General features: G+C 53.0%; 1 protein-coding gene across 2 annotated transcripts; it reads left to right on the top strand.

Annotated features, from left to right (window-relative positions):
- The first annotated feature begins 1461 nt into the window (after positions 1–1461).
- On the top strand, positions 1462–22375 carry SAMD4A (sterile alpha motif domain containing 4A). Of its 2 annotated transcripts, XM_029964105.1 has the most exons (10): positions 1462–1719; positions 6167–6276; positions 6946–7032; positions 9384–9678; positions 11163–11248; positions 12622–12740; positions 14334–14535; positions 15162–15288; positions 16847–16930; positions 18918–22375. In XM_029964105.1, exons 1-10 carry the CDS (start codon positions 1515–1517, stop codon positions 18944–18946), a joined length of 1344 nt encoding a protein of 447 aa, XP_029819965.1. In that variant the 5' UTR covers positions 1462–1514; the 3' UTR covers positions 18947–22375. The 2 variants fall into 2 exon arrangements, with proteins under 2 accessions (XP_029819965.1, XP_029819964.1); XM_029964104.1 differs by lacking the exon at positions 18918–22375 and having other exon boundaries at positions 16847–18023.
- Positions 22376–26810: the final 4435 nt, after the last annotated feature.

Raw genomic sequence — 26810 nt, 5'->3', positions numbered from 1 at the left:
CCCAAGAAAAAGATACTGAAATTTTAAGGAGAGAACAAAAAATGAACGTGACAGGATGGAAGAAGAGCAGTGGGAAAATGGAGACCTTTCAGTAAAAATTGTACTTAAAAGTCTATTCAAGTTGGTTGACACCAAAAAGTGTCAGGAAATCTATGATTTGGGGTTTACTTAATACTTTAGCCTACTTAAGACATATTTCTGTGCTTGAATGAAAGGCAAGTAAAGACCTACCCATTGTAAAGCCTTTCTCAAGAAATGACTCCAAATCACAGGAGTTGCTCCATCTCTCTTGTCCTGTCAGTGTAGAAGTTATTTGTTAAAAATAAATTGTACTTGGTAGCATCAAACTTCCAGCCAGGAAATGCAAACCCATATTTCCTGGGAAGGAAAAACAAATCCAAAGATTATTTTCTGAAGGGGGTTATTCAGCCTCACCTCATTGTCAGGGGTGTATTTTCACCATTGTTTTGAATGCTTGGTCTTGTGGAGAGTGAAAAGGCACATGGTTGGAAGAGCACCTGAAGGGGGGCTGAGCTGGGATGTTCCCACTGCTGATGGGAGCTCAGCCAAGTGCCACATTCCTCAGCCTGGAGAAGGGAAGGCTCCCTGGCTTCAGGGAGACCTTGGAGCCTCTTCCAGTGCCTAAAGGGGCTCCAGGAGAGCTGGAGAGAAGGACTTTGTACAAGGGCCTGGAGGGACAGGACAAGGGGGAATGGCTTCCCACTGCCAGAGGACAGGGTGAGATGGAATATTGGGAAGAAATTCTTGGCTATGAGGGTGGGGAGGCCCTGGCACAGGTTGCCCAGAGAAGCTGTGGCTGCTCCATCCTTGGAAGTGTCCAAGGCCAGGTTGGACAGGGCTTGGAGCAACCTGGTCTAGTGGAAGATGTCCCTGCCCATGGCAGGGGTTGGAATGAGATGGCCTTTAAGATCCCTTCCAACCCAAACCATTCCATGATTCTGTGATTTTAGTAGGACTCAACAAGGCTTAGACATTCCTGTGGATGAGAAGTACCCCCACAATGACTTTGGCAGATCTGTAAACGCTCGTGTTCCAGGGCACAAGCCAAGTCCTAATCCAAAGGGAGAGACAGAGATGCTTCCCCTGAATCCCCCAACCTGGGGGTTTTTATGCTGCAGAGCTGCTCAGTTGATTTTTTTCCCTAGAGCTGCAACCCACGCAGCACCTTCCATTAAGCAGCTCCCACATGGCTCGTGCAACCCCATCTCCTTTCAGGTGTTCCCATCCCTTTTGCTTCCCGGGAGGCAAAGCTCAGGGTAGGGATTGGGTAGGGCTGCGAAGCCATCGGCGAGGCACCATGGCCACCCACCCACCACCACACATTTTATAATTTCATTTGATTATTTTTTTTCCTTTTTTTTTTTTGTCGGGGGACTCTGCTGCATCCCGGGCCGCGAGGGGGGAATAACCTCTTTGATTTTATTTTTTTTTCAGTTCTCTCAGGCCAGACACACCACAGCCCTTTGAAACGCTCTGTGTCCCTTACCCCACCCATGAATGTGCCAAACCAGCCTCTAGGACATGGATGGATGTCTCATGAGGACTTACGGGCTAGAGGACCCCAGTGCATCCCTTCCGATCATGCCCCCCTGTCTCCACAAAGCAGTGTAGCCTCTTCGGGAAGTGGTGGGAGTGAACATTTAGAAGATCAGCCTTCCGCTCGTAACACATTCCAGGAGGAAGGGAGTGGGATGAAAGGTGAGTGCAAAACCAGACCCCGACCCCCCCGGCACCCAGAGGCAGGAGGGAAGAGCCGCTTTCCCGGCACTGCTGGGCTCCCACGGCGGTTTTGGGAGAGAATCCTCGTAACCACACGGGGCCTTCCGGCCTTTCTTCCCGGCTCAGGAATTTTAGATCCAGGGGAACAAGTTAGGTTTTCTTTCAAGCAGCAGCTGGTCCCGATCTGACATCTTGCACTTGGGTGCCAGTGGGCTGGTTTTGCCCCAAAACCCTGCGAGCTGGGTTCCAAAAAGCTGGAATTTTTCCATAGCCTGTGGCTTTTGGCTGCGAGTGGTGCTCTTTTTTTTTTCTCTCTCTTTTTTCTGTTTTATTACGGTGAAAAAAAAGCTTAGAGTAAGCTTAGCGAGCCACGTGTGATTTGCCATTGCAGTGTTTGGTACCCACCAAGTATTTGGGGAAGTTCTGGCTTGGGATACTGATTTGCAGTGAATTTAACCTGTGTGTTTCAGTTCTAAACCAGTTTCAGTTGGTTGTCCCATTGTACCTGCATTTCACAGAGATCTTGGCAGTAAATATATGTGATTCTGTTGGTAAACAAGGCAGAAATGAATCCCTATTGCTGCAGTCGTAGATGGAGAGCAAACTTCAGGCTGAGGAGGAATAAATAGATAAAAACTGGGCAAACATACAGACTGTGAGTTCCTGGGAACAGAGAAAACGACCCTGCAGCTCTCAGACTGATTTAAACAACTCCAATTTGCGTTAATGCAAAGCAGCTCAATTGTGTAAAGGCCAATGGTGTGTCAGAATAAGGAAATAATCATATTTTTTAATAGTCACAAGGTCTGATTTTAGTCTAATTGCAGACAAATTGAGATGTGTGTAACTCTGTGTGATGTGGGGCTGCACTTGGCTTGGCTCTGGATGGCTTGGATGTGCATGAAGTAAATGCATGAAAACCCCCTCGTGGTTCCAAGGAATGCGATGGAGGCAGGTCGGGTCCTGTCCGACCTGGGAAACCCTTTTTGGGAGCACGTGGTGCAGAGGGGGCTGTTTAACACTTCATTTCTCCAGGTTTCTGCTGATGGAGCTGGAGAGGAGACCATGGGGAGCTGGGCTCCCTGTGATCCACAGCTGCAGCTCCAGGACCTGCATGAATAGAAACTTCCCAGTGCCATGGAATCAATCCATGTGGCCAAGTCTGCAAAAGCCAAAGGCTGTCCAGAAGCAATAATCCACTAAATCAGCTCCACATATTAAGACATCCCACTGCAGGCAGCTGGGATATGGCTGCCCTTCCTCGGGCCATCCCTTCCCAGACATCCAAACCCAATTCCCCCATTGCTGAGTCAGCCAAATGACTTTTGTCCCACTGTCCAAGGACACACACCACAGATGTCCACAGCCTCTGGTGTCTGTACCTGCCACGTCTTCCTCCCTCTGCTGTGTTTTGTTCAGGCTGAACTATTCCAGTTTCTTCACAGATGATGTTTTCTAAACGTGGGGTTGTCCTTTCTTCTCTCCGCCGGGCTTTTGTCCAACAACTCCATATTTTATTAAAGATATGTTGGCCAGAACTGGACTCCAGAGCAGAGCAGAGGCTTGTTTGCCTACAGACAGAATTCCTATGGCTGGGTATGATCCATTGTATCCCCAGCTTTTCCCAAGAAAAAAAAAAGGGAGTGCCCGTTCCCTGCACTCGGATTGTGCCGTTTCTTGTCCCTGCAGACATGCACAACTTTGTGCATTTTCGTGGGGTTGCATCGTATTCCACCCAGAGCAGCTGCTCCCTTTGCCAGGTCCCTTCTCTGAACTGGAGCCCTGCAGGCTCTCGTGGCTTGGTGTCACCCCACTGCTGGTCAGCTTGTTCCTTCTTCAGCACCTTCCAGGGCATCCAGGAGGATGCAGACCCATGGGATCTGGAATGTGGGGAGTCGAGGCCCGTGACAGACCCTCATCTGACATGGCTTAGCAGTTCTTCTCCCTTAATGTCACTGTTTCTCTCCTTTCTGTTTATATTTATGCCCTCATGTCACCTATTTCTTTCCACCCGTCTTTGTGCTCAAGAAAAAGAGTCCTTTGGCTTTTTCCTGGCCCCTGGTTTCTCCAGGGGTAGATGCAGACACTTGGTTCCCTGTGGACCCCATCCATCCGTCTGTCCATCCCTTCCTGGGTCCCTGCCCATGGCAGGGGGTTGGAATGAGATGATCTTTAAGGTACTTTCCAACCCAAACCATTCCAGTGATTCCTGGGGGGCACAGCTGGGAGAAGGGTTTGTGTGTAGAGCTGGGAGTTTTTTCTGGGAGTGTATCCATGGTGTGCCAGGAGGGCACTGCTGAAGATGTGCTGTGTGTGAATTGTTTTCCTTCCAGATTTCCTGATGGCCATGCCATGACTTTGCAATCAGCTCCTGGTAATTGCTGATTAAAGAGCAGCTCTGTGGGCAGGTGGCTCACCCATGCCTGGAGAGAGTTGGGAACTTTGACTTTCCAAGGACTGTGAGGTCACCTTAGATGCCCTGGCACACCCTGGTTGCCTCTTTCTTCCCTGTGGGATGGGAGAAATCCCCACCACCATCCCTCTGTGTGCTGGGGTGGTTTCACCTCCCCAGTTCACTCCCAGGATTGCTGCCTCTGTTGGCAGGGGGGCTCTGAGACTGTCATAGCTCCCCAAAATTAGGACATGATCCAGGGAGACTGACACAATGGGAAGGAGCTGCTTCTGTGCTCTGACCCCCTGCAAAGGCTGGAGATGGGTTTCCTGCAGGGTTTAATGTCTGTATGAAGTTGCATCTCTCTTCTGGAAGTACCTCCGTGGGCTTTGCCATCGGCACGGACGTGTGGAAAGGCAGCTGTCCCCAGGGGACACGGGGTCAGGGAGACTTGTAATGTGTTGTCACTAAAATGGTGTGGTTTTGTGTTAAAATGAAGTTGAGATTGGAGCCTGTGCTGGAATCGGGGCTTTCTGCTAATAATTTCTCAATTTTTTAAATAGAGATCAATTAAAGAGGCTGCTGGTAGCAGAATTTGGGACCGTTGCATGTCAGAACTTTTGGAAAACAGTGAATTTCAGCCCATCCATGCTCACTAACTGCCTTACTCTTGTGTTTGGTGTGGGGTTGATCTCCTTCTGTGCAGCACTTGAGGAATTTCATTGACACATGAATCCTGTGTGTGCCAGGGGATGGAGAGTGTGAGCAAAACGCAGCATTTTGGGGTCTTTTGCGTCCTCTGCTTGGATGGGAGTGGGGTTTGGGCTCAGCCCAGGCAGCAGGAGACTTCTGGCAGATGCACAAATTGCCTCAGGGGACCAAACCAAGGGTCCATCCTGCCCTGTCCCTGCCAGTGACGCGGTGTTGGTTCAGGAAGAGATCATGGATGAACCCCATGGAGCAGCCTTGGGACTCAGGAACAATCAAAGAGTGGGGAGGTGTTGCTAACTGGTATTTAGGCCCAAGAGAGACGTTTCCTGAGCCTCCACCTGCTCTCTCCATTCAAGGTGTGGGGTTTGGGGCTGAAACACTGGTTTGTCATTGTTACTGCACCCGGAGATGGTGCTCCCAGGTGGGGAAGGGGACAAGGACTATGGACAAGGGTACTGCTGGGAGCAGAGCATGAGCTGGGGGAGGTTCAGACCCCAGACCTCCCCAAACTTGCAAACCCCTGAGGAGCTGCTTGCTGTCACATTGCCTTCTCCATGGAGGACACCCCATCGTGGGGTCTGGTGGGGTTTTGCGTGTCACAGAGGAAGGATTCCCCTCCCAGGTCCCTTGTGAAACCACATTGATGTCAGGAGGATAAAAGTATTTTTGGGTACCCATCCAGCCGGCACAGGGGTGCCACACTGCAGGTAACAACTGGGAAGGAAGAAGTCATTTCAGTCGGTGCGTTTTGAGGTCCCAAGGCACCCTTTGAAACAGGCTGTGGGACCATCTTTGATGGCACATCATTTTTCCATCCAAAATCCATCCCTTTGTTTCTCTTTAAGCAGCAGTTCCATTTTCAACCCGCACCATCTTCCCTCACGCCATAAATCAGTGTCTGCCATCTGCAAAACATCCCTTTGCTCCTCCTAAGCTCGACCACACCAGTAACTTTGGCCTTTCCCATGTTCCCAGAGAAAGGGCAGCGAGGAGCTTGGCATGCAGTGACACAATGCTGGCTCCCCACGGGCTAAATCCCAGTGTCTTGCCCACAGAAACCCAACCTCTGAGGATGTCAGAGGGCTGGTTCCTCCTGCCATCCATACCCACAGCACTGTGTCCGCATCCAGGTTCTTCCTGCCATCCATATCCATACCCATATCACCATGTCCCTCCCAAAGGTCCATGGAGTTCAGTGAGGTGTCCAAAGCCCCTTTGGGGTGGTGGATGGCACCACAACAGCCCCTCCTACTGTTGGTGCTGTCGCTCGTGGTTGTGCCACGAACTCAGCGGAGCTCTCCTGTCCTTTCCTTTGCGCTCCAGATGTCCCGGCCTGGTTGAAGAGCCTCCGGCTGCACAAATACGCCGCCCTCTTCTCCCAGATGACCTATGAGGAGATGATGGCCCTCACTGAATGCCAGCTCGAGGCACAGGTACGTCCCACGTCTCCTGGGGGGCAAGACTCTCCCAGGTTTCCTTTGCGTGCCTTCCCGCGGAAGGCGTTCGGCCCGCGGGTGGTTGGGAAGCAAACAGAAAAAAAAAAAGGAAAATTCGGGTTTGGGAATGAAAAAGAACCCCCACGTTGCACCTGAAAAAGACCTTGCATGTTCTTACTGGAACAGCATGGAAGTCCCTTCACTGGGAGCTGCACTTGGATTCTTTTTCCACTTGGGATTGAGTTCAGGAGTTTAAGGGGCGCAATCTGCAGTAGCCAACTGCTTTAAAGTCAGTGGGGTGAATTTCCTTTGAAAATGCCGTAGAATCACAGAATAACAGAATGGTTTGGGTTGGAAGTGACCTTAGAGATCATCTGGTTCCAACCCTCCCTCCTTTCAGGTTCACCTCTGCGTTATCCTTGGGATGAAGGGGACCAGGCAGCACCTTTGCTCTCCCTGTGGGAGGTGTACCGGGGAGGGACAGACTAGCTGGAAATCTCCATCTTCAACAAGTCTCCTGAGTGATTTTCTGTGTCCCCCACGAATCCCTGCACTCAGAAATTTGATTAACTTCTAGCAGCTCTTTTCATTTAGGGGAGGAAGGGTTTGGGTGGACCCAACTGTCCTGTGGAATGTTAATGCCGAGTGTTGTGCTGTTTGTTACAGAACGTTACCAAAGGCGCAAGACACAAAATAGTCATCAGTATCCAAAAGCTAAAAGAAAGACAAAACCTGCTCAAATCTCTAGAAAGGGTAAGTAATCACCACTATTTTTGTATTTCTTGTGTTTTTAAGAAGCCAGAAGTTAATTCTGGGGTGAAGCACTCTTCGGTTTCACGTGTTGTGGGGATCTTCTCCAGGGAAGTCTGATGTTGGGTTGGCCACATATGAATAACGTCTCAAACACTCCTGTACCAGGTGCAGGTTTTATTTCGCAGAATCACTGAATGGTTTGGGTTGGAAGGGACCTTAAAGACCATCTCATTCCAACCCCCTGCCATGGGCAGGGACAGCTTCCACTAGACCAGCTGTTCCTCCAAGCTGTGTTTTGCAGAGTGGGTCCTAATCCATCTCCGGCACTCATGGAGCTGGAATGGATTTGCCCTGTAGCCCTGGCCAGCTCCAGGATGTTCAGAAAGACCTGAGCTTTCCTGGAATGTCATATGGGCAACCTGTCCCCAGATAAAACACCATACACCCACATTGGTGTCCGAACAACATCTTGAATTTCCAAGGAGAACAACTAGAAACTTCTTTGTCACCTCCACAGAAGCTTAAACCCTGCAGAGAGGGCTGTAGGGAAGCAGCAGCACCACAGCCTTGCTGAGAGCAGCTCACCCAACCTCTCCCTATTTATTATCGCTGTATTATATTATATTTAATTGCACCATCTTCAAACAGCAACTCGCAGAGCCTCCCACTAGGGGCTTTTAAATACTTCTGTGGTGTGTTGCTATTTATTGGTGTTTTCCTTAGCTCACTGCTTCACTATTTATTTATAATACGGGCTTGTACTCAGAGTATGGCAGGAGCTAATAAAGCCATATTTACCTCCATTATTAATAATGACTATTAAATCCAAGAGCCAGCCCTCTGGCTGCAGCACTCTGTTTTCCAGGCGATTGCACAGCCTCTTCCCCAACTTCTCCGCCGGGGTTTTGAAATATGGGATTGATTGAGCGGCGCCGTGCGGGAGCTGGAACCCGGCTCAGCTGACCCGGCACGCCGTGAAATCCGGGAGAAAAGTGGCAGGGACTAGGTTTGGGCCCTCCTGGTGTGGGTTTGGGCTGTGGGGCTCAGAGCTGCCTGGGAACTGCTTTCCCTGGGAGGAGACGTCCCCAGTTTTCCAGGCTTCCCATCCAATTTTTTGCTAAACAAGAGCATGTGTGGGACTTGATGTTTTTGGGCAGTGTCTCACTGCTAAAGATTGCTGCTTTCTTGGAAAGAGCTGCTCCACCCCTCTCTGCCGGTTAGCAGAGCAGGATTTTTTCCCAAAAAACAGTGCCCAGCAGACTGACATCATATCTTTGAGAGAAGTGGAGCTGAGACATCCAAGAGCAAGCTGGAATTAGGATGAACAACCATTTTGGAGCTTACACGCCAAAATCCCATGTGCCCACTTAGTGTCCCTTCCCTCAGGACATCCAGGGCTCTCTCCAAGAGCTGCCTCTTTCCAAACAGTGTCCCATGAGCCAGACTGTTCAGGAGCCTGCAATGAGCTGTTCCAGGCTCCATTAAAAACAAAATGCAATTGTTTCCCATCAGTGGGATGAGGATCTGACAGTAGAAAGGGAGTTCTTGATCCACACCAAGAGCAAGGCTGGGGTGCACCCAAATTCTCTCCCTCCTGGGTGGACCTGCCCCGGGATCTCCAGGCTGGATGTTTTTCCTATAGGGATATCAGTTCACCTGCAACTTCGTGGTCTCCCCTTCTGTGTCCAACCACAATCCACCTGCTCCCCTTGAAACCCTCCTGGTCCCTTCTGCCTCCACTCTCCCAGCCCATCCCAGTGTGGTCAGGGATTTCCTGACTCCTGCATCCCAGAGTGGTCCTGGGCTCTGAGATGATCCCAGAGCATGAGGATGCCATGGCAAGCAGTTTTGGGGCAGAGCAGTTAATGGGAAGCCAGGCTTGAAGTCAGTGCTGGAAACTGGAGACACGCCCATGTTAATAAATGAAGTTCCAATGAAATAGAGCTGAAATGAACTGAAGGAAGGGAAGGGAGAGGAGGAAGATAATCACTGGTCTGGGCATTAAAATCTCCCAGGCTCAGTTGCTCTCCTGGAGTTGCCATCTTCCTGGTGGAAATTTGGAAACACTGAAGCAGGACTGTTACTGGGTTTGGGTCCCAGCGATTGACAGGGCACATTTATCTCTGGGAATTCAGGTCTGAACACATCCATGGATAATCAGATACAGTCTCTGCAGCAGCTCCACACTCTCCTGGTCTAAGGGAAAAACTTGGGCAATTAAACGTGGCTGTTGACTGTGGAATGCAGCAGGATCCTGGAGGGATTCTCAGGGGCATCACAGTCAGGGTCTGGTTTGTAGCTGGTGTCCCGTTGTCCCTGCAGAGACAAACCCTCTTCTCTTGAATCCACAGGACATCCTGGAAGGTGGCAACTTGCGTGTCCCGCTGCAGGAACTACACCAAATGATCCTCACCCCCATCAAAGCCTACTCTTCCCAGAACTCGAGCACGGAGGAGCACAGCCGGGATGCGGACTCGCACCACCCCTCCTCCCTGATCGGCTCCGAGGGCCAGGGCTCCGACTGCAAGGACTCTGCCGCGGGCGGGATGCAGCAGCACCACTTGCCGGGATGTGAGGGCGAGTCGGGGGGGGCCCCTTTGCCCGAGGGTGACCTGCCTGGACAGTTCACCCGAGTGATGGGGAAAGGTGAGCGGGGGCCACTTGTCAGGGGCCACTTGTCGCTGGGGAGGGCTGCTTCGGGGTGGGGAGTGTGTGGTGGCAGCACTGGCAACCGCCTTTCCCTGAGCTCCTGCAAGTCCCTGTCTCAAGGGGTGAGGATTTTTTGAGGTCCCTTCGTGCTGTGGTAAGAGCTAAGAGTGTGGGGTGGGGAGGTGGGCTGTGATTTTGGGGAGGGGCAGTGGTGGGACAGGCTGCCTGCCCCAGAAAGGTCCGAAATGGAGAGCATCCTCTCCCTGCCCCAGTAGCATCCTCTCCCAGCCCCAGGTCCAAGGTGGATAGTATCCTTTCTCTCAGGTCAGGGGTGGAGGGCATCCTCTCCCTTCCCATTCAGAGCCCTGGGGTCATCCCAGCAGTCCAGAGGTGTTTTCATCAGCATCCCTTGGACTTGCTCTGTTTGTGGGGAGGTAGCAGTGGTGCATGGGCTGGACATGAACCATCTGGAGTGCCAGTCAGTGGGTCCAAGCCCCTCTTCAAGCCCCAGTCTAGATGCAGGACTTCCAGAATACTCCGGTGCCATTCCATGGCCGGTGCAGGGTGCACATCTTTGCATCAGGAATAACACACTGAGAGGTGACAGAAGCAATGTGAGATGGAGACTGACCTCCTGTGCTTTATACAGGACTCTTGGAGCAAATCTGTGTGAGCTTGGACATGCCCTAACCCCTGTTAGTGGCACTTGAGGTGTCAGTGCTGGCTGAGTGAAGGAAGATCTCCCTGGGGAAGTGGGAAAGGGGGGATCTCATCCACAAAAGACTGGGATCAGAAAGAAACTCTTTGGGATGCCATGAAGAAATATGAGCCTTGTCCCTATTTCCAACCTTTTTTGACAAAAAAATAGCTGAGGTGTTTTCTATGCAGAAACCTGGTGCAGAGTTTGTCCCCAGCTGATTCCCTGCAGGCACAGCCCCACAATGGGGCTCTTGGCCCCATTTTATTCCCGTGACAAATGCCAAAGTGTGGCACAAGCCCTGCCAGGACGAGGTGTCTTCCTGGACTGCAAGGCATCCCTGCCCAGGGGTTATGACAGGAGAAACTCATTCCTCTGTGAGCTCATTCCCACTTGCTTTTATGGCACTAGTTCCAAAAGAGGTTAAAATCCTCCAGGAAAGGTGGGAATCCGTGTGCAGCAGGGGCAGACTTTAGCCATAGGAACCAGAGCTCTCTTGCCTAGGAAAAGGGAATAATCCTGTGCCCCTGAGTTGCTCAGGTCTAATTTTGGGGACTCCAGTGGTGTTACTCTGGATTTACACCTTCATAACAGAGAACAAAATCTGGCCCTAAATATAGGATGGCACGGCAGGAATTGGGGAAGGGCGTTTTTTCTCGCTGATGAGAAAGCCTGCCCGTGGTTACAAGGGAAACGGGATGTCCAAGGCATTTGTTGGACTACCCTGGGTCCCATCTGGGTGTCCCCATCCCCATTTCCCTTCTCTTGTCTCTCTTTTTTCCAGTCTGCACACAACTTTTAGTTTCCCGACCCGACGAAGAGAATATAAGTTCCTATTTACAGCTCATAGACAAATGTCTAATCCACGAGGTGAGTCGTGAGGGATCATCTCAGACTGTTGTTCCCATCACTTAGAAACTGTTTCCAAAGTGTCTGTTTATGTAAACCCTTCGGTTTCTAACACAAATATTTTTGGGGGGTATTAATAGTAATTCTGACAGAACAGGGCTGGAGCGGGCGGTAGCTCCGACGTGATGCATGGAAATGTTGCTTCCCCCCCACGCTCGCTTAATTCCCAAGGCCTGGAGCTGGGAAATTCATCTGGCACGTGACAGTCCCGTCGGCAGCTGGATGAAAGGAAGAATCCCGGGATGAGCGTGCGGGCGGTTTCCATCAGACAGACCCGGCGATCCCTTGGCGTTGCCTCCTCCTGTTTTGCAACACGTGGGGTTTTGCAACAGGGGTTTTACATCTGTTCCTGCTCCCAGCAGATGTGCCTTGGCCGGGGGGATGGCTCGGGATGGTGTCCCTGGTGTCCTACAGCGTTTCCCACCCATGCTGGCTGTACCTGGAAGAACAAGCTGCTTCCCTCACCTGCCCATATGGCAGGGATTGTGAGGAGATCACACACTGGGGGAGCAGAGGTGGTGGGGGCTGGAGAACAAAGCCAGGAGGACATGGAGCTTTTCCCAGAGCGCCTGCACTTTTCCCACCAGTGCCAGCCCGTGTCCCAGGACCACCTTCTGCTTTGGCTCTGGCATAATCAGCACCGGGAGAGAGCGTCTCCTCCAGAGGGTAGTTCAAAGCAATCAAGTCAGGCACTAATTAGCCTCCAGATTGTCCTCCGGAGACCTCTACTCCTCTCCGCCGGCAGCATGGAGACCTTGGGGGTCTAAAGTTAGCAGTGGTGCCACATGGGTGTCCCTGTCACCCACACCTCCTGCCTGGAGCTCTGGGATCAGGTCTATCCCCTGCCGGGGTGACCTTTGCAGGGAGCCCGGGTGGGTGACAGGGCTCACCCCGGGTCACCTCCCGCAGAGACTGGTGGCAGGATCAGAGCCAAGCTCTGCCCAGCCCTGAGAAGGAGGATAGGATGCAGGATGCCACAGGGCAGATCAGCTTTCCAAATCCCAGCTTTTCCCACCCTGGCAGCGTTTCTAGAACCATGTCCAGGTGACAAATTTCACCACCCGTCGGGACCCACCATCAAGCCCCTGCTCTGCCAAAAGGGGTTGGCAGCCTCAGGGCAGAGCCAGGCTGTCACTCTGGGACACAGGGAATGCTGCTGGAGCATTTTCTCCACCTGAGATGAGTAAATCCTTGAGGGAGACCAGGGTTTCCCTCTGGACTTACTGATAGCCAGATCCAACTGCTCTTCTTTACCCGCACGCACATCCCTCCTCCCTTTGTCCAGAAAAATATTCATTCAGTTCCTGTTTTTCTCTCTCTTTTTTGGGGGACAGGCGTTTACAGAGATCCAGAAGAAGCGGCTGCTGTCATGGAAACAGCAGGTGCAGAAACTCTTTCGGTCTTTCCCTCGGAAATCCCTCCTGGAGCTGTCAGGCTATCGGCAGCAGAGGAGGTAAGCGGGATTTTGGGAGGGGAAGGATGGATGCAGTGGCCAGAGGAAGAGCATTCCAAGTGGGCCCAGTGTCTCCCAAAAGAAAAGGATGGATCCTGATGGATTCAGAACTGTATTTTGGGAGGCAGGAGAGCAGGAAAAGCTTCAGCAATAAGACCCCAGGTGCTGGCTGGGAAGGGAATGGGGTTTTACTTGCGTGTGGGATCAGTGCCTTCCCTACTGATCCCACCAGGTTTCCCTGGCTCCAAATCCAGCACTTCCCAGCTGTGCAGCGTATCCCCAGCGCTGGGCTCTGTGTCTGCTGCCCTTTGCTGATGGCATCAGCAGTGAAGTTCCCCAAAAAGCTGTAAAGTGGCAAAAAAAGGGGCTGTGTTGGGGACACTTGTGTTTGCTCACTTCCAAGGGGGTGCTGGATTTCAGGTGATCCTGGGAAGTGTTGGGGTATGGCAGGAAGAGGTATTTTTAGATCAGTTTTAGCAACAACATCAGCCCTTTGCTTCATTCTGCCAAATCTGGTGTATTGCACTCTGGTGCAAGTGATTTATTCTCCAGAAAGAAAGTGTTTTGGAGATAACTGGGATCAGTGGGACAGCTGGGATGAAGAGTTGGGAAGGAAGGATCACAGAACTGGAGTGGTCCCCAGTTCCATGAAACAAAAGTATCTTGGAATAGATTAAAACAAGTGGTTTCAGTGTTGGTGGCAGGATCAGAAGTGGAATAGACAAGAGCAAAGGTGTTGGATGGACCTGTTTGCTGCCCAGCTGAATGAGCAGGGACACCAAGGTGACACCAAATATTGAGGGCACCCTCACTGCTTTTGTTTCCAAGGATTACCTGGTTATTTTTGTGTCATTCTGTGGGTTTTAAATGCAAAAACCATGGGGAGAGGGATGCTGGTGTGTGCAACCCTTCCCTCCTGGAATTAAAAATGGCTTGGTATTCTGAGATGTGTGTTTCAGGATGTTTGGGCTTTGTGGTCTTAGGTCTGGATGGTTTTGCTCTGGCCACGGGGAGCTGGATAAGGGATTACAGTGTGGAAATGGGAGTGGGTGCAGAGCCAGTCCCACCTCTGCAGGAAAGCACCTTTCACTCAGCCCTCCCTGGTAAATCTTGGACTTGTTAGGTCAATCTAACCAAATTTTACAGAACTTGAGAAGTCTCAGAGAGGACCATCTTTTTAAAAATGAACCTCCTGGAAGGGGAGAAGGTCCAAGCATTCCCAGTAAAGAAAACCCAACAGCATAAGCTGAGCTTTTATTACTCTAGAGAATCCACACACAAGAGATCTCAAAGAATCCAGGTGCCTGGGACAATACTTATTTTACCTTATGTTTAAGAACAGGCCCATTTTGTGGGAGTAAAATAAACTTTAAAGAGAACAAATGTGAACCTGAGACCTGCTGAAGGGCAGGAGGGTGCCTGGCACTGGGGAAGAAGAAAGGATGCTGCACACCCAGACTTCCTCCTTCCTGCTGCCCGTGCAGGATGGAAGGACCATCCTCAGTGGGGTGGGAGTGTCGAGACCCCTTGTCCCCTCACAGAGGGGACTCACAGGGGTCAGTGCCTCACCCCCAGCGCTTTCTCTCTCCGCAGCCGAGGCTTTGGCCAGTCGAACTCCCTCCCGACAGCCGGATCCGCGGGGGCAGGGCTGGGCCGGAGGAACCCCCGCCAGTTCCAGATCCCCTCCCGCAACCTCCCCACGGCCCGGCTGGGGCTGCTGGGCCCCACTGGGCTGCTGGGCACCCCCCAGCGCAGCCCCGCCGCCAGCCCCGCCATCCTCAAGCAAGGCAGACAGGTTGGTCCATGTTCCTGGCAGCTCCAGCCCTTCCGTCCCTTTTCCCACAAGATTCCTTTGATTTTCCTCCTCTAACTTGTCTGGATCTCTTTTTTTTTTCCCCCCACCTTTTCAAGCAGCTAAGAGCAGTTTGTAGGTGTTTGGGTTGCGCTCCCCTCGGCGCAGAGGGATGGGGAAGAGGGACCAGCAAGAGGCAGGCAGAGGAAGAGGTGGATGGGGGAGAGCTGAGTCCTTACAGGGGCTTACAGAAATAGGGAGAGAGACTTTTGACAAGGGCAGATCGTGAAGGACAAGGGGGGGAAGGGTTTTAAATTGACACAGGGGAGATTTAGATGAGATATTGGGAAGGAATTCTAGACTGTGAGGGTGGCGAGGCCCTGGCACAGGTTGCCCAGAGAAGTTTTGGCTGCCCCATCCCTGGAAATGTTCAAGGCCAGGTTGGATGGGCTTGGAGCAGCTCGGTCTAGTGGAAGGTGTCCCTGCTCATGGCAGGGAAGTTGTAACTAGATGATCCTTACGATCCCTTCCAATCCCTTCTATGCTTCTGTGAGCCCAAGGGGGTTGGTTATAAATCCGTGCCACAAGGGGCTTTGTTTCACATCCCACACTTTGTTTGCTCCCCACAGAACCTCTGGTTTGCCAACCCTGGGGGCAGTAACAGCATGCCCAGCCGGAGCCACAGCTCGGTGCAGAGGACGCGCTCGCTGCCGGTCCACACCTCCCCGCAGACCATGCTGATGTTTCAGCAGCCAGGTAGGCCCCAGGTTTGCTTTTTCACTTACCCACAGCCCACTGAGACAAGGGGAGGTGTGAAAGGAGCTGTGCTGGTGACCCTCAGTGCAGGCACAGGGCCTGTGCCACCGCGGTGTGTTCCCACCGGGATATCTTTGAATTCCTGAGTTAATTGAACCACAGACGGTACTGGAGGGATTTTTGACCCTGTGTATACCATGTTGACTCTCTGTATAATCGTGGTGCTGGTGCTTTACCTACCTTGCTTCTGAAAGGCTCGTGTCAGGCAGAATGGCAGTAGCTCATCCATCACTTTTTCCTCATGGATGGACACGGAGCCCCAGTGTGGAAGGGCTGCCTTTGTGCACTCAAGGGAAATTCTTTCCACACTGCGTGTGAAGGGAAATGGTGCTGTGTCAGTGCTTCCTTCCCAAACACTGCCAAAATGCTCCTGTATGTAGGAGCATCCTCTGAGTCAGGGAGGATCCCGCTGACCTTGGACCCTGACCCTGGAGCATCCTGCCCCTGAGGAAGCCTGTTTGTGTATCCCTTCATTAGCTTTTGAGTGTGCCTTTTCCTACCAACACACCATAACAATTTGCCCCACGGGACAGGGAGTTCCATGCCCCCAGTAGGCCCACCCTCATCCTCAGGCTCCTGGTGTGGGCTGGCAGCTACCCCGCCTCACACGCCGCCGGTGTTTAACTGCAGCATTTGGGCAGCAAATGTTCCGTGCAGCAGGAACAGCGGCTGTTCCCGGGTATTGATTAAACACCGGGACAAGGGCACTTTTCTCAGGCGTTGGAGGAGAATAAATGGGTTTCTCCTGCGTGTCGGCCTGCGGTGGATGAGGGCGTAGGAGGATCGGGGAGCCAAACTGCGGATGAGCCGCAAGGAAAATAAGCAATAATTCAGTGCTGGGCTCACAAACCCCTTTGTGCCGGGCTGTGGGAGGACCTCAACCCTCCTGGATCTCATTCTATGTCTCTGTGAGCCAGTGGAAAGCGGGACATGCTGTCCAGCAGTAGCACAAGCTGTATTTGCAGGTTTTGCTGCAGGGTGGGTAAAGTTTGCTGCTGTTTAGTTTAGGATGGGGCATTGCAGCACACCAGAGTTCATGTGTATCCCCCCTTTTTTGTGGGAGCCAAGCCTGGGAGCCAAGCTGGCCGTGGAGAAGCCAGACAGCCGGTCTGTGCTGCCATCCCATGTCCAAGCACTAACCCTGCCTGCACGGACAGCATCCAACCCTGAGAGGTCCCCAGGGCTGCACCTTCCCTGGGTGGGGGTCCCACTCTCCCCCAGCTCCCCCCCACATCTCTAACCAGCACCTGAACCCCTCATTTCCATCCCCTTCTTCTGCAGTGCCGTTGAGGCTCCCCAGATTTATCCCTTGGGATAACAGGGAAGTGATGACTATTTTTGTGACCATCTCTTGCTGGAGGTGATTGCACCAGGAATGGAAGTGCTGCCGGAGCCCAGTCAGACCCTCCTGGGGCATTTTTTGGGTGATTCCCCCACCCACACAGAGCAGGGCAGGCAAGTCCCTGACCACGGCCTCCTGTTCCCTTTCTCCCTGCAGAGTTCCAGGTGCCGGTGACTGAACCTGACATCAACAACAGGCTGGAGTCCCTGTGCCTGAGCATGACGGAGCACGCACTCAGCGGTGAGCATTCCCTCCTCCTCGGGCTCTTCCAGCACGTCCACGCCGCCTCCGCTGAGCCCCCCAGCACCTGCCCCTGCCCCGCGCCCCCCAAAAGCTGGGACAGGCTGTGGCTGTGAGGGGGCGGGATGGTGGCGGGGCTGGATGCAGGGATGCTCCCAGGGATGCTCCCGGGGGTGTTCAGACAGGGATATTGTCTCCCCTCGGCAAAGTGCCAGGGCAGGGGGTGAAGCCGAACGCAGGGATCACACCAGCACTAGTGGAGTCTGTGCTAATTAGCCACTCGTCAGCTTGCTAATGATAATTAGTGTTAGCTCGCTACTCTCGTTAGCTCTCGATAAAGCCCCTGCCGCTGGATGGGTCACAGGCTTTGGAGTGTTTTCCCTTCTGCCACCGGATCCCTCGTTTGGCTGGGGGGTGCGGGAGCCCTGCCGGGCGCTGGTGGGTGCCAGTGGATAACGGGCACAGGGAGGGAGGAGGACCAGGGGGAAAAACAAGCAGAAAAGATGGAAAAGGCAGCAGCAGCAGCAGCAGCGTGATGGAGAGCCCAGTGCAGCACAAAGCACCAGCACCAGAAGCTCCCAGTGCCCCTCGCCAACAAGGGATGAGCCCGGAGACGGGATGAGCACGGCCACCAGCATCGCCCAGACCTGGGATAACCCGAACAACCAGCGCAGGTCGTGCTCCCGGCAATCCTGGACTGCACCGGATGGTTGGGGACAGGAGTCCTTGGAGAGGATGAGAGCCACTCGGAGCCCTGGGAGAGGACGAGTGCCACCAGGAGTCCTCGGGGAGGACAAGTGCCACCGGGCTCCCTGCGGATGTGACAGCCCTTCCCGGGGAGAGGGACACGAGAACAAGGACTGTGAGAGGCAGCAGGGCCCTGGCAGCATCCCTGGCTGGGAAAACAAGGACACTGCTGTCACCCGAAGCGTTTCCCCGGCGTGTTCCCAGGCGAGGCTTAGCTGTCTTGTTCCTCTGCAGGGTACTGTTCCTCTGAGTTATTTTCTGCAGGTCGCATTCCCCGAGCCTCTCCAAACCGGTCGTGCTATAAATAGCTCTTAAAAAAATAAACCTTCGGGGGAGAAAAAAAAAACAACAAAAAAGGTGTAACAAACCTGTTTTGTTTTCAGTCTCGAGGAGGGAGGTGGCCGTGGTGCCCCGGGGGGCAGAACAGGGAGTGCTCTGTTCCAGAGCCACCCTGGGAGCTGCCCCACACCACTCTCCATCCCAGGGATGGGGGGTTGGGATGGGGGACAGGGGGGTGGTTGGGGCTGAAGGGTTGGAAATACTGTTGGGTGCTGATTTCTGGCCCCATGGGGTGGGGAGAAGGGGCAGCTGGTAGCAGGTTGGTTGTGAGGCTTTGGGGTGGGTTGTGGATCCCTCTCTGCTGGGATTGGGCTGTGGCTGGATGCATCCCTGCTGCCAGAGGATGCTGGGAACAAGGGCTCTGGAGAGACAGAAACAACTCCCGGAGCTTTTTGTCCATCCATGTTTCTCATGGAGGAAAATTTTGCATCCTCTGTGGTGCGAGTTTTGCAGGGCTGGGTGAGCTGGGGGGCAAGGCAGCCCCTGGGACTGGCTCCATCCCCATCCCCTCACTCCTGGCCAGGGTGACAGGAACTTGTCCTGCTTTAGGAGGGTCCCAGACCCTCATTCACCTTGTGGCAAGTCTGGGCTGCCGAGAAACCACCTCTGCTCCTGGAACAGGGGTCGTGGCAGGCCTGGAATGGTGTTGGGACAGCGACACGGGGGGGCTGGTGCAGGGTGGGGACAGTTGGTGACACGGAGGAACCAGCAAAGTGGTGACACCCCAAAACCCTTCCACACCCCTTGGGGAGATTTGGGGAGGGGGGTGGCCCCCGTCGTGCCGCCTCGCCTATGGGGTGGTGGGTTGGGGGTACTCCAGGGGGGGTCCATCTCTCAAATCCCCAGCTCGGGGAGGTACCAGTGCTCACTGGAGCTGTTCCTAACTCTCCCTCCCTTGCAGATGGTGTCGACAGAACCTCCACGATCTAGAAGGCGTCGCGACGGGGACGCTGGCCGGGACAACAACTGCTGCGGGTCCAGCGGCGAGGTCGGGGCTTGCAGGGAGCCTCAGCGATAGCTTGCATCCTTTCTCCTCTCCTCTCTCCTTCTCTCTCTCTCTCTCTCTCTCTCTCTCTCTCTCTCCTGTTTTAATTTTGTGAATGTGTAGATTGTCCTTGTGAACATATCATTAGACTTGGAATTTGTGTTGTCATTTATTACATCCATGCTGGGGGCGGGGTTGGGGGGGGAAAGGTGGCGGAAGCTCAGCGGCGATGACGGAGCAGCGCGGGGAGGTCGGGGGGGACACGGAGCAGAGCGCTGACAACGAGGGGTCACCGGAGCACCGTGGGCAAACCCTGGTCCTGGATGAGGATACCAAGGAGTACGGAACATCACGCAGGGGTGTGTGGCCCAAAAAGCCCTCTGGGGAGGATTTGCCTGCCCCGCCGGCGGTCCCGCCTCTTGAGTTCCGCTGCGTTCACGGACTGGCCCAGCGAGCCCAGATTTGAACAGAAATAGTAAAATAACCCCAGAATTTCCTTTCGGTTTAGCCAAGAGACCCACAGTTTGGAGGCAGCATTGTGCTCAGGGCAGCGGAGGGTCGGCGGGTGCCCATCCCTGTGTCCCTGCATGGATCGGGATGATGGATGGAGTGGGGGCATCTCGCCCAGAGGAGAGTCCCAGGGGATGTTGGTGGAGTTGGGGAACACTGGGAGAGTTTCAGTGTCTCTTGCCTTGCCTGTGCAGGTACCAGGAAGCTGCTGCATCCTGGCTTCACACATCTGGCCCAGCCTGCCAAAATCCAGCCGTGATGGGCTCTTCCAGCCCTGGGGTGGCCAACAAGGGATGAAGGATCCCCCAGATAAAACCCAAGCCCCAAAGGGCACCAAAATGCAGCTTCACAGCCCTGTTTTCTTGGCATTAACCACATGCCAGGCAGGAGATGGGGACGGCAGCGGCTGGGCTGCTCCTCACCCGCTGCTGCTTTTTATAACAGGAGCTAAATTTGGTGTTAAAGAGGAAAATCTGGCCTGGTGCTGCTCAGACCTGCAGCGCTGCTCCACGTCCCGATGGAATAATAATAAATGTGAAATTAGTTAATGAAGGGAGGTGATGGGCTGCAGCAATATTCCCAATTGGCACTGACGGGCAGGATCATGTGCTGGGATCGGCGGGAGCCAGGCTGGGGGCTGAGGGGGAGCCGGAGCATTGGCAGGGCTGGGAGATGTGTGAATCCCAGGAGATGTGTGAATCCTTTTGCCATGCAGTGTTTTTTAAGTTGTTGTTTCCTAAAAAAAAAAAAAAACAAACCCAAGTGCCAAATGCAATGTTTTATGTTTGCTGTTCCTTGGTGTCCTGCTTCCCAGCAGGCAGGAGATTGAGGCGGGGGTGATGGGGGGGTGGAGAAGGGAAAACCTGAAAGCCAGGGAGGTTGGGAAGAGGTGTGAGGAGGTGGAGGCGAAGTGGGGGGTCAGCGCTGGGGACCTGGGTCACCCCCAAGCACCCCCAGCTTGTGAGGTGTGAAGGGAACCGCCGTAGCAGGAGCCTCCCTCGGGGAGCCTCCAGTGTATTTACAGAGCTGAAATTCTATTTATTCCTTCGCTGACTATGGACACGGAGGTTTTCTGATTGTTCAGAGAGATTATTTTGGATATATTACCTATTAACTTGCTATGGCTGGGAACCATGATAATGTCTGTTATTAACAACCACCAAATAATTCAATTGTTTTTTTTTTCCTTTTGTCGTTTAAAAAAAAAAGGCAAAAGAAAAAAAGCTTATTTTCCATTGACAGTGTAGAGGTTAATAACGACTTAGTTGTGTTTGCTGTTTCTTGTTTTGGTTTTTTTTTTTTTAAGTAAAAACAACAAAGAAAGTGGCTTCAGTTGCGTTCAGGAAGTGCTGCCTGGCTCTGGCTGCCCGTGCTGAGTGTGGGTAGCAGAGCTCCAGGGGAAGAAGCTTAAGAGGAAAAGAAATAAAAATTATTTATAGAAAGAAAAAAATCAAAAAAAGAAAAAAAAAGAAAACTAAAAAAAAAAAATACCACAAACCCCAACAGTTGCATGAGCGAGGCTGTGAAGTCAAATATTCAGTAATAAAGCGGCAGTGCCTTTCTTTTTTGTACCCCCCGCTCACCCCGCTGCAACTGTCCCATCCCACGCCGGAGGTGTCGCCGCCGCGGGGTCCTGGGCGTGGGGCGGGAATGTCCCCCCCCCCAATCCCGCTGCTCTCCCAGAGCCAGCCCCGGGCCCCCCCAGCACCGCCGGGGACCTTTTTCCTGGTGCTGTTCCCCTGAGCCGTCCCCGGCTGCGCGGGGAGCCCGGCCAGCTCAGCACCCAAGTGGCCTTGGGTCCGGCGGATGCTCCCGCGGGGAAACAACCCCTGTCCCTTCCAGCTGTGTCCCCCTCCCCAGGGACAAGCCCTGAGCTCGGCTGGGCTGGAGCTGGGCTTTACCTGTGCTCGCTCAGCTCATCAAAACCCTTGGAGGAGTTGGGAAAGGGGGAGGTCAAGCCCGGCCAGCATCCGGCAGGAAAATCCAAAACTGTGATTGCCGCCCGCGAGCGGAGCTGGGGTCGGGTCAGCACTTAGGGGAAGCGATTTCTGTTGTCACCTTTCTCCATGTCGGGGTGTGGCTGCGCCCCAGGTTTGGCTTTTGGAATGTGCCTGATGGAAAGTGGGTCCCGCAGACGTCTATAATTTGCACACAGCGACGATAACACTAAAGTTGATTTTATACGAGTCATCAGAGTTTGCAAAGTGAGTTTTATTTTTTGTATTCCTTTATCTTTACTTAAAGGTGAATGTGTATTCCTCTGGGAGGAATAGGAAGAAAAAAAGAAAAAAAAAAAAAAAGAAAAATACGTAAAAAAACAGGAATGTTAATAATGTTAAACAGAATACTTCCTCCCTTATTAATATATATAACCCTGATGTATTTATGCCTATTGTAAGCTGACTTTAAAGAGCTTTGACCTCTCTTCTGTTGCATGCCGTTCCCGGGCAGCCTTTCCTTGTCCATGCATGCCTTTCGTCCTGGTTTTTCTGTACAAAGTTAGTGCACACAAAAGAACTATTTTTGCCTAGTTAATGTTGCCGAGCAATGCCTATTTTTTAAATTTTCCTTTTTTTTTTTGTTTTGTTTTTTTTTTTCCTTTTTTCGGTCATATATGGCAATAGCATGTTTGTTACATGTAAAAGCTTCCCGATATAAAGAAATACTAATGTTTGGAGATATGCCGGTCTCTTTGCAAGTGTACAGTTTTCCAATGTTGTTCCCAGTGAAAACACCCTCGTGATTTCCACTTGCTCCGATGTATTTATTACTCATTTCCTCCCATGTAACTCGGAACCATGGCTATATTTCATATCCGCGGTATATTGAAAGTGAAGGGAGATGATTAATACAAGGTTTTGTAACACTGGGGTGTGGTGCCTCCTTATTTATCCTCCTCTTGGCAGAATTTTTAACAAAAAAAAAAAATAAAAAATTGGAATTAAATACACACTCAGCCCCGTGGGCGAGAGGGAGGAGCCGTGCGGTTCCACAGGGGGGTTTAGTGTCTTTATATATAAACTCATGGCGGGGCTTCCGAATCCCTGGCATTCCTCACACAGCTCTTTCCATGTCCCTTCGGGATGCCCATGCCCCGGGAGGTGGTTAGATACAGGGTTTTCCTTTGCAGTTGGCAGGGATTGGGGCGGGAGCAGCTCGGAGGCTGCGGAGGCACACGGAGGAGCCGGCCCGGCCTCAGCGTGTGCATGGAGACATCTGGGGTGGGATTTGAAGGTTGGGTTCGTTCTGGGCTTTAAACCTGCACGTTTCAGACCTGCCTGGGGCTGGAGTGGGTGGGGAAGGACACTCGGAGCAGACACTCGGCCGTGGGAGGTGCTGAGGGCGGGACTGTGGCTTCTGCCCCTGCTTTTTCCATGTTTTCTCAGACTGAGCCTCCACTTCTCCAGGCTGACCAAGCCCAGCTCTGCAGGCTCTTCCCAGCCGGTCCAAGCTCTGAGTCATCACCTTGGCCATTCCTACCCTTGTGTCCCTTTCCCTCCACAACACTGTGGGCCTCCAGAGACCTCCTGAGTGTCCTGGACACAGCTCACTGCCCCTCCACAGGCATCAGGGGGGCTCACGTCCCCCACGAGGAGCAGAACTTGGAAACATGGGGCTTCTTCAGGTTGTTTGAAGGCTTCATCTGCTGCTCCTCCTGGGAAGAGACTCCTAGTCGGATCCCCAAATGTCAGTGAGGTCAAGCACTCAAAACCATGTCCTAAAGCACCTTCTATTTAAGGATGCTCCTGAGCACCCCAGGCAGGACCACCCCAGGAGGGAAAGATTCCTCACAGTGTTCGGTCCCACCTGGATTTCCCGGTCCAGGAGAGCACCCACATCCACAGCCCAATGACAACATCTCCCCGTGCCTGCTGGGAATTGGCCTCCCGGCACAGCTCAGACAAGCATTACCTAAATCCCAGAGAAACACCATTTCCTTCCATAAACAGTCGGCCTTTCCAGGTCCCTGTGCCGCCGTCTGGGTCTCACAGCGCGGGTCTGTTGCACTAACAGAGAACGAAAAGGGAAAGGAAAAGGCAAAAAAACCTCTGGGATGGAAAACCGGAGCTGGAGAGGCTGAAAAGGCTCCAAGGAAAGTCCGTGGCAGCCGTGTGGTTAGGGAGAGTCTGTGAGTCTCACCAGCGGGCGAGCTGGAAAGAGGCTTAAAATACAAAAACCTAAAGGAAAAAAAATAATTTCCGTGCTGCCAGGAGCTGTTGGATGAATCCATTCTGGATACTAAAGGCTTTCCCAACTGGTGCACCCAGATTACACCAGACCTGAGCCCCATCCAGCCCAGGGGTGGTGGACTCCTCTTTTTCTGCCCCAAAGAGGCTGCAGCCCATGTCCAGCTGGAGCAAGGTCAGAGCTGGTGGCCACTGTTTTAGCAGCTGCTGGGTTGTGGTGATCACAGCAGAAGCTGGATAACCCCAGGTTGTCTTGTTAACAGGATCTTTTCCATGTCTACCTATTCCAAAGGGTGACAGAGAAGCAGCCCCAGCCCGGGAGCCAACCAGGTATGCCCTCCAAAGGGATGCTCCTGTTCCTTTGGCCCTGACCCTGGCTCCCGGTGCAGGTACAAGTGTCTCCTATTTAACAGCGAGGGGAATATCCCAGGGAACAATCCCTGAGCAGCAGCAGGCAGGGATTTCCCACTGCAGGGAAGTTTTTAATCAAGACAGAGAGGGCTTTACCAGCAGAGCTCCTCAAGTTCAAGGAATAATTAATTCCCCACGTCTTTTGGCTACGACTGCGCCGGAGAACCTGGATGATCCCGGTGGGCTGATCCCTGCCAGCCAGTGATCCACTCCCAGGATATACAGATTGGTGCTCCTTGGAGCCAGCAGCATGACCCCTTCACTCAGCACGGCCTCTGCCACCTCCTTGTGAGCAGCAAGTGATGCCACACGGCCTCCAGGGAGGATAATTCCCACAGCTGGTGCATCCCAAGGCTTTGAGGGGTTGGTTGTTCCTGCACATGACCTGGTGCTGTTTCAGCTCCCAAAGGCAAATGTGTGACAGCACTTCCAGGGAGTGAACTGGTCACACTGAGCACTCCAGGGAGCTGCTTTTAATTGGGAATCTGCAAATGGCAGCAGGGGGAATGGTTTTAAACTAAAAGAGGAAAGATTTAGGTTGGGTGTTGGGAAGAAATTCTTGGCTATGAGGGTGGGGAGGCCCTGGCACAGGTTGCCCAGAGAAGCTGTGGCTGCCCCATCCCTGGGAGTGTTCAAGGCCACTTTGGATGGGGCTTGGAGCAACCTGGAATAGTGAAATCCCCGTGGCAGGGGTTGGAATAAGATGATCTTTAAGGTCTGCTCCAACCAAAACCAGTCTGTGTTTCTAGGATTTTCCCTCTTTTCTCTAAGAAAACACCCTGCTGACCAAGCCTGATCAGAGGAGACATTGCCCAGGCTCAGCCAAAATTCCCGCTTTTCTACAGAAAATAGATTTTTGGCCAACTTTAAATAACGATAATAATTAAAAATAAATCCATCCTGGCAGGTGGCCCCTGCTTTCGGACAAACCAGCTCCATCCCCATCCCGGTGGAGAGGCAGCACAGGTGAGCGTTTGCAGTGTCAGGATGCAAGGGAGGGGCTGGATGCCCCTCTCCCACCCCCGGCCACTGGCCTGGCATCAGGTTGATCCCTGGGCCTCCCTAAAAAGCATTTCCAGGCCCAGGAAAGCTCCCGTTCCTCCACTGCGGCGAGCAGAGCTCGGGGCCGGGCTCAGCAGAGGGAGCCACAGACTGTGTGTCCCCGGGCAGGCGCTGCCGAGGCGGGACCAGCCCCTCTCCACATCCCTGACCCCGGGCATCACCCAGCCCGAGCCAGAGCCTTTGCAAACTCCCTGCCAGCGATCCCTCCCTCCTCCCACTGCTGCTTCCCTACAAAACCTTTCCCATCCTTCTCTTTGTCTCCTCCAGCACCAACACCCATTTCCCTCCCCGTGGAGAAGAGTCTGGAGAAGGTGAGCACAGACCTGAGGTGAAACCCGCCCGGAGCCCAGGGCTGGCACCCCAGGGCTGCAAGGATTTGGGTCCTCACAGCCAAGGGCTGGCACCCAACACGGCTTCAACCACAGAGATCACAGAGCCACAGAATATCCTGAATTGGAAAGGACCTACAGGGATCATCGAGTCCAACTCCTGGCCCTGCACAGGACAATTCCAGCGATCCCACCACTTGCCTGAGAGTGTTGTCCAAACACTCCTCGAGCTCTGGCAGCCTTGGGGCTGTGCCCACTGCCCTGGGGAGCCTGTCCCAATGATTGTATCCTGACATTTTGCCTTTTTCCTGCACATCCAGCATGTCCTGGCTGGAGCAGCAAGGTTGCTTCCTCCACCCATTCCCACAGCTCTCCAGCGGGTCAGTGCACAGCTGCCACTGGCATTCCAGGACAAGGGAGCTAAATAAAATGCCAGCTGTGGGGTGAGATACATCTTCCCTGGTGGAACCACAGGATGCTGAGAGGGTTTACAGGCACCCAGGGCCAGGGCAGGACGGAGCTGAGGTGTGGACACCCTCCCACAGCAGCCGGCTCAGCATTCCCAGGTCACACGTGGAGGTTGGATGGAGGGGCACCCACCCAGGAATTGCTCCCTTGGTGGCATTCACACATCCCAGGCCAAAGCAGCACTCCTGTGGTTTGCCCTGGCGCTTTTTAAATAGTTTTCAGGCCCGTGCAGTTGAGTTGGTCCCTCCTAGGGTGGGTTTTTAACCTTTGCTTTCCTGTTGCAGTCTCGGAGCAAACAGAGGTGATGTGGTACAGTTCACTCGGCCAAAAATGCCCCTGCAGAGCCCCAACACCAAAAACAAAACACAAAGTTGTTAAAAAACACAAATAAATTCCTCATGATTATATTCTCTGGGTATTTCAGCAAAATGTCTTTGAACGCTGTGATTTATTTTCTGTCCCTCCCAGGTCAAGGCTTATTAAAAAGAGCTTTAATTTTTTTTATGCCCCCTCAACTACTAAATCACGAGTGGAACTTTAAAAACAACTGGAAGGCAAAGCTTTTCCTAGAAGTTATTTCCAGGAGCTGGGCAGGAGGGCTCAGCCAAGGCTCAAAGGGCAGAGCTGATTGTGGGCCCTTTCCCAACGCCGACAGCGCTCCGGGGGCAGGAACCAGGGGACAGGTGATGAGCTGTTTGAGCTCATTAAGCAACTCAGAGATGCTGGAAGGTTGTGAGGGATGCACAAATCCTCCAGGATGATCCAAGCCCTTGCCTGCAGCCACTGAGTCACTGGAAGGCAGATTTTTGGCTAGAAAGAGCCAATTCTGGGGTCCATAGCTG

This window comes from Manacus vitellinus, unplaced genomic scaffold (assembly GCF_001715985.3).
Source record: "Manacus vitellinus isolate BGI_N305 unplaced genomic scaffold, ASM171598v3 scaffold_6_pilon, whole genome shotgun sequence".
In the NCBI taxonomy this organism is placed as follows: domain Eukaryota; kingdom Metazoa; phylum Chordata; class Aves; order Passeriformes; family Pipridae; genus Manacus; species Manacus vitellinus.
This window is presented reverse-complemented; position numbering and strand designations above follow the sequence as displayed.

Coding starts and splice junctions, on each gene's coding strand:
- SAMD4A (XM_029964104.1), top strand. CDS start 1,515: ATGAATGTGCCAAACCAGCCTCTAGGACATGGATGGATGTCTCATGAG. Junction 7,033..9,383: donor TGCTCAAATCTCTAGAAAGG/GTAAGTAATCAC, acceptor TTGAATCCACAG/GACATCCTGGAAGGTGGCAA. Junction 11,249..12,621: donor ACAAATGTCTAATCCACGAG/GTGAGTCGTGAG, acceptor TTTGGGGGACAG/GCGTTTACAGAGATCCAGAA.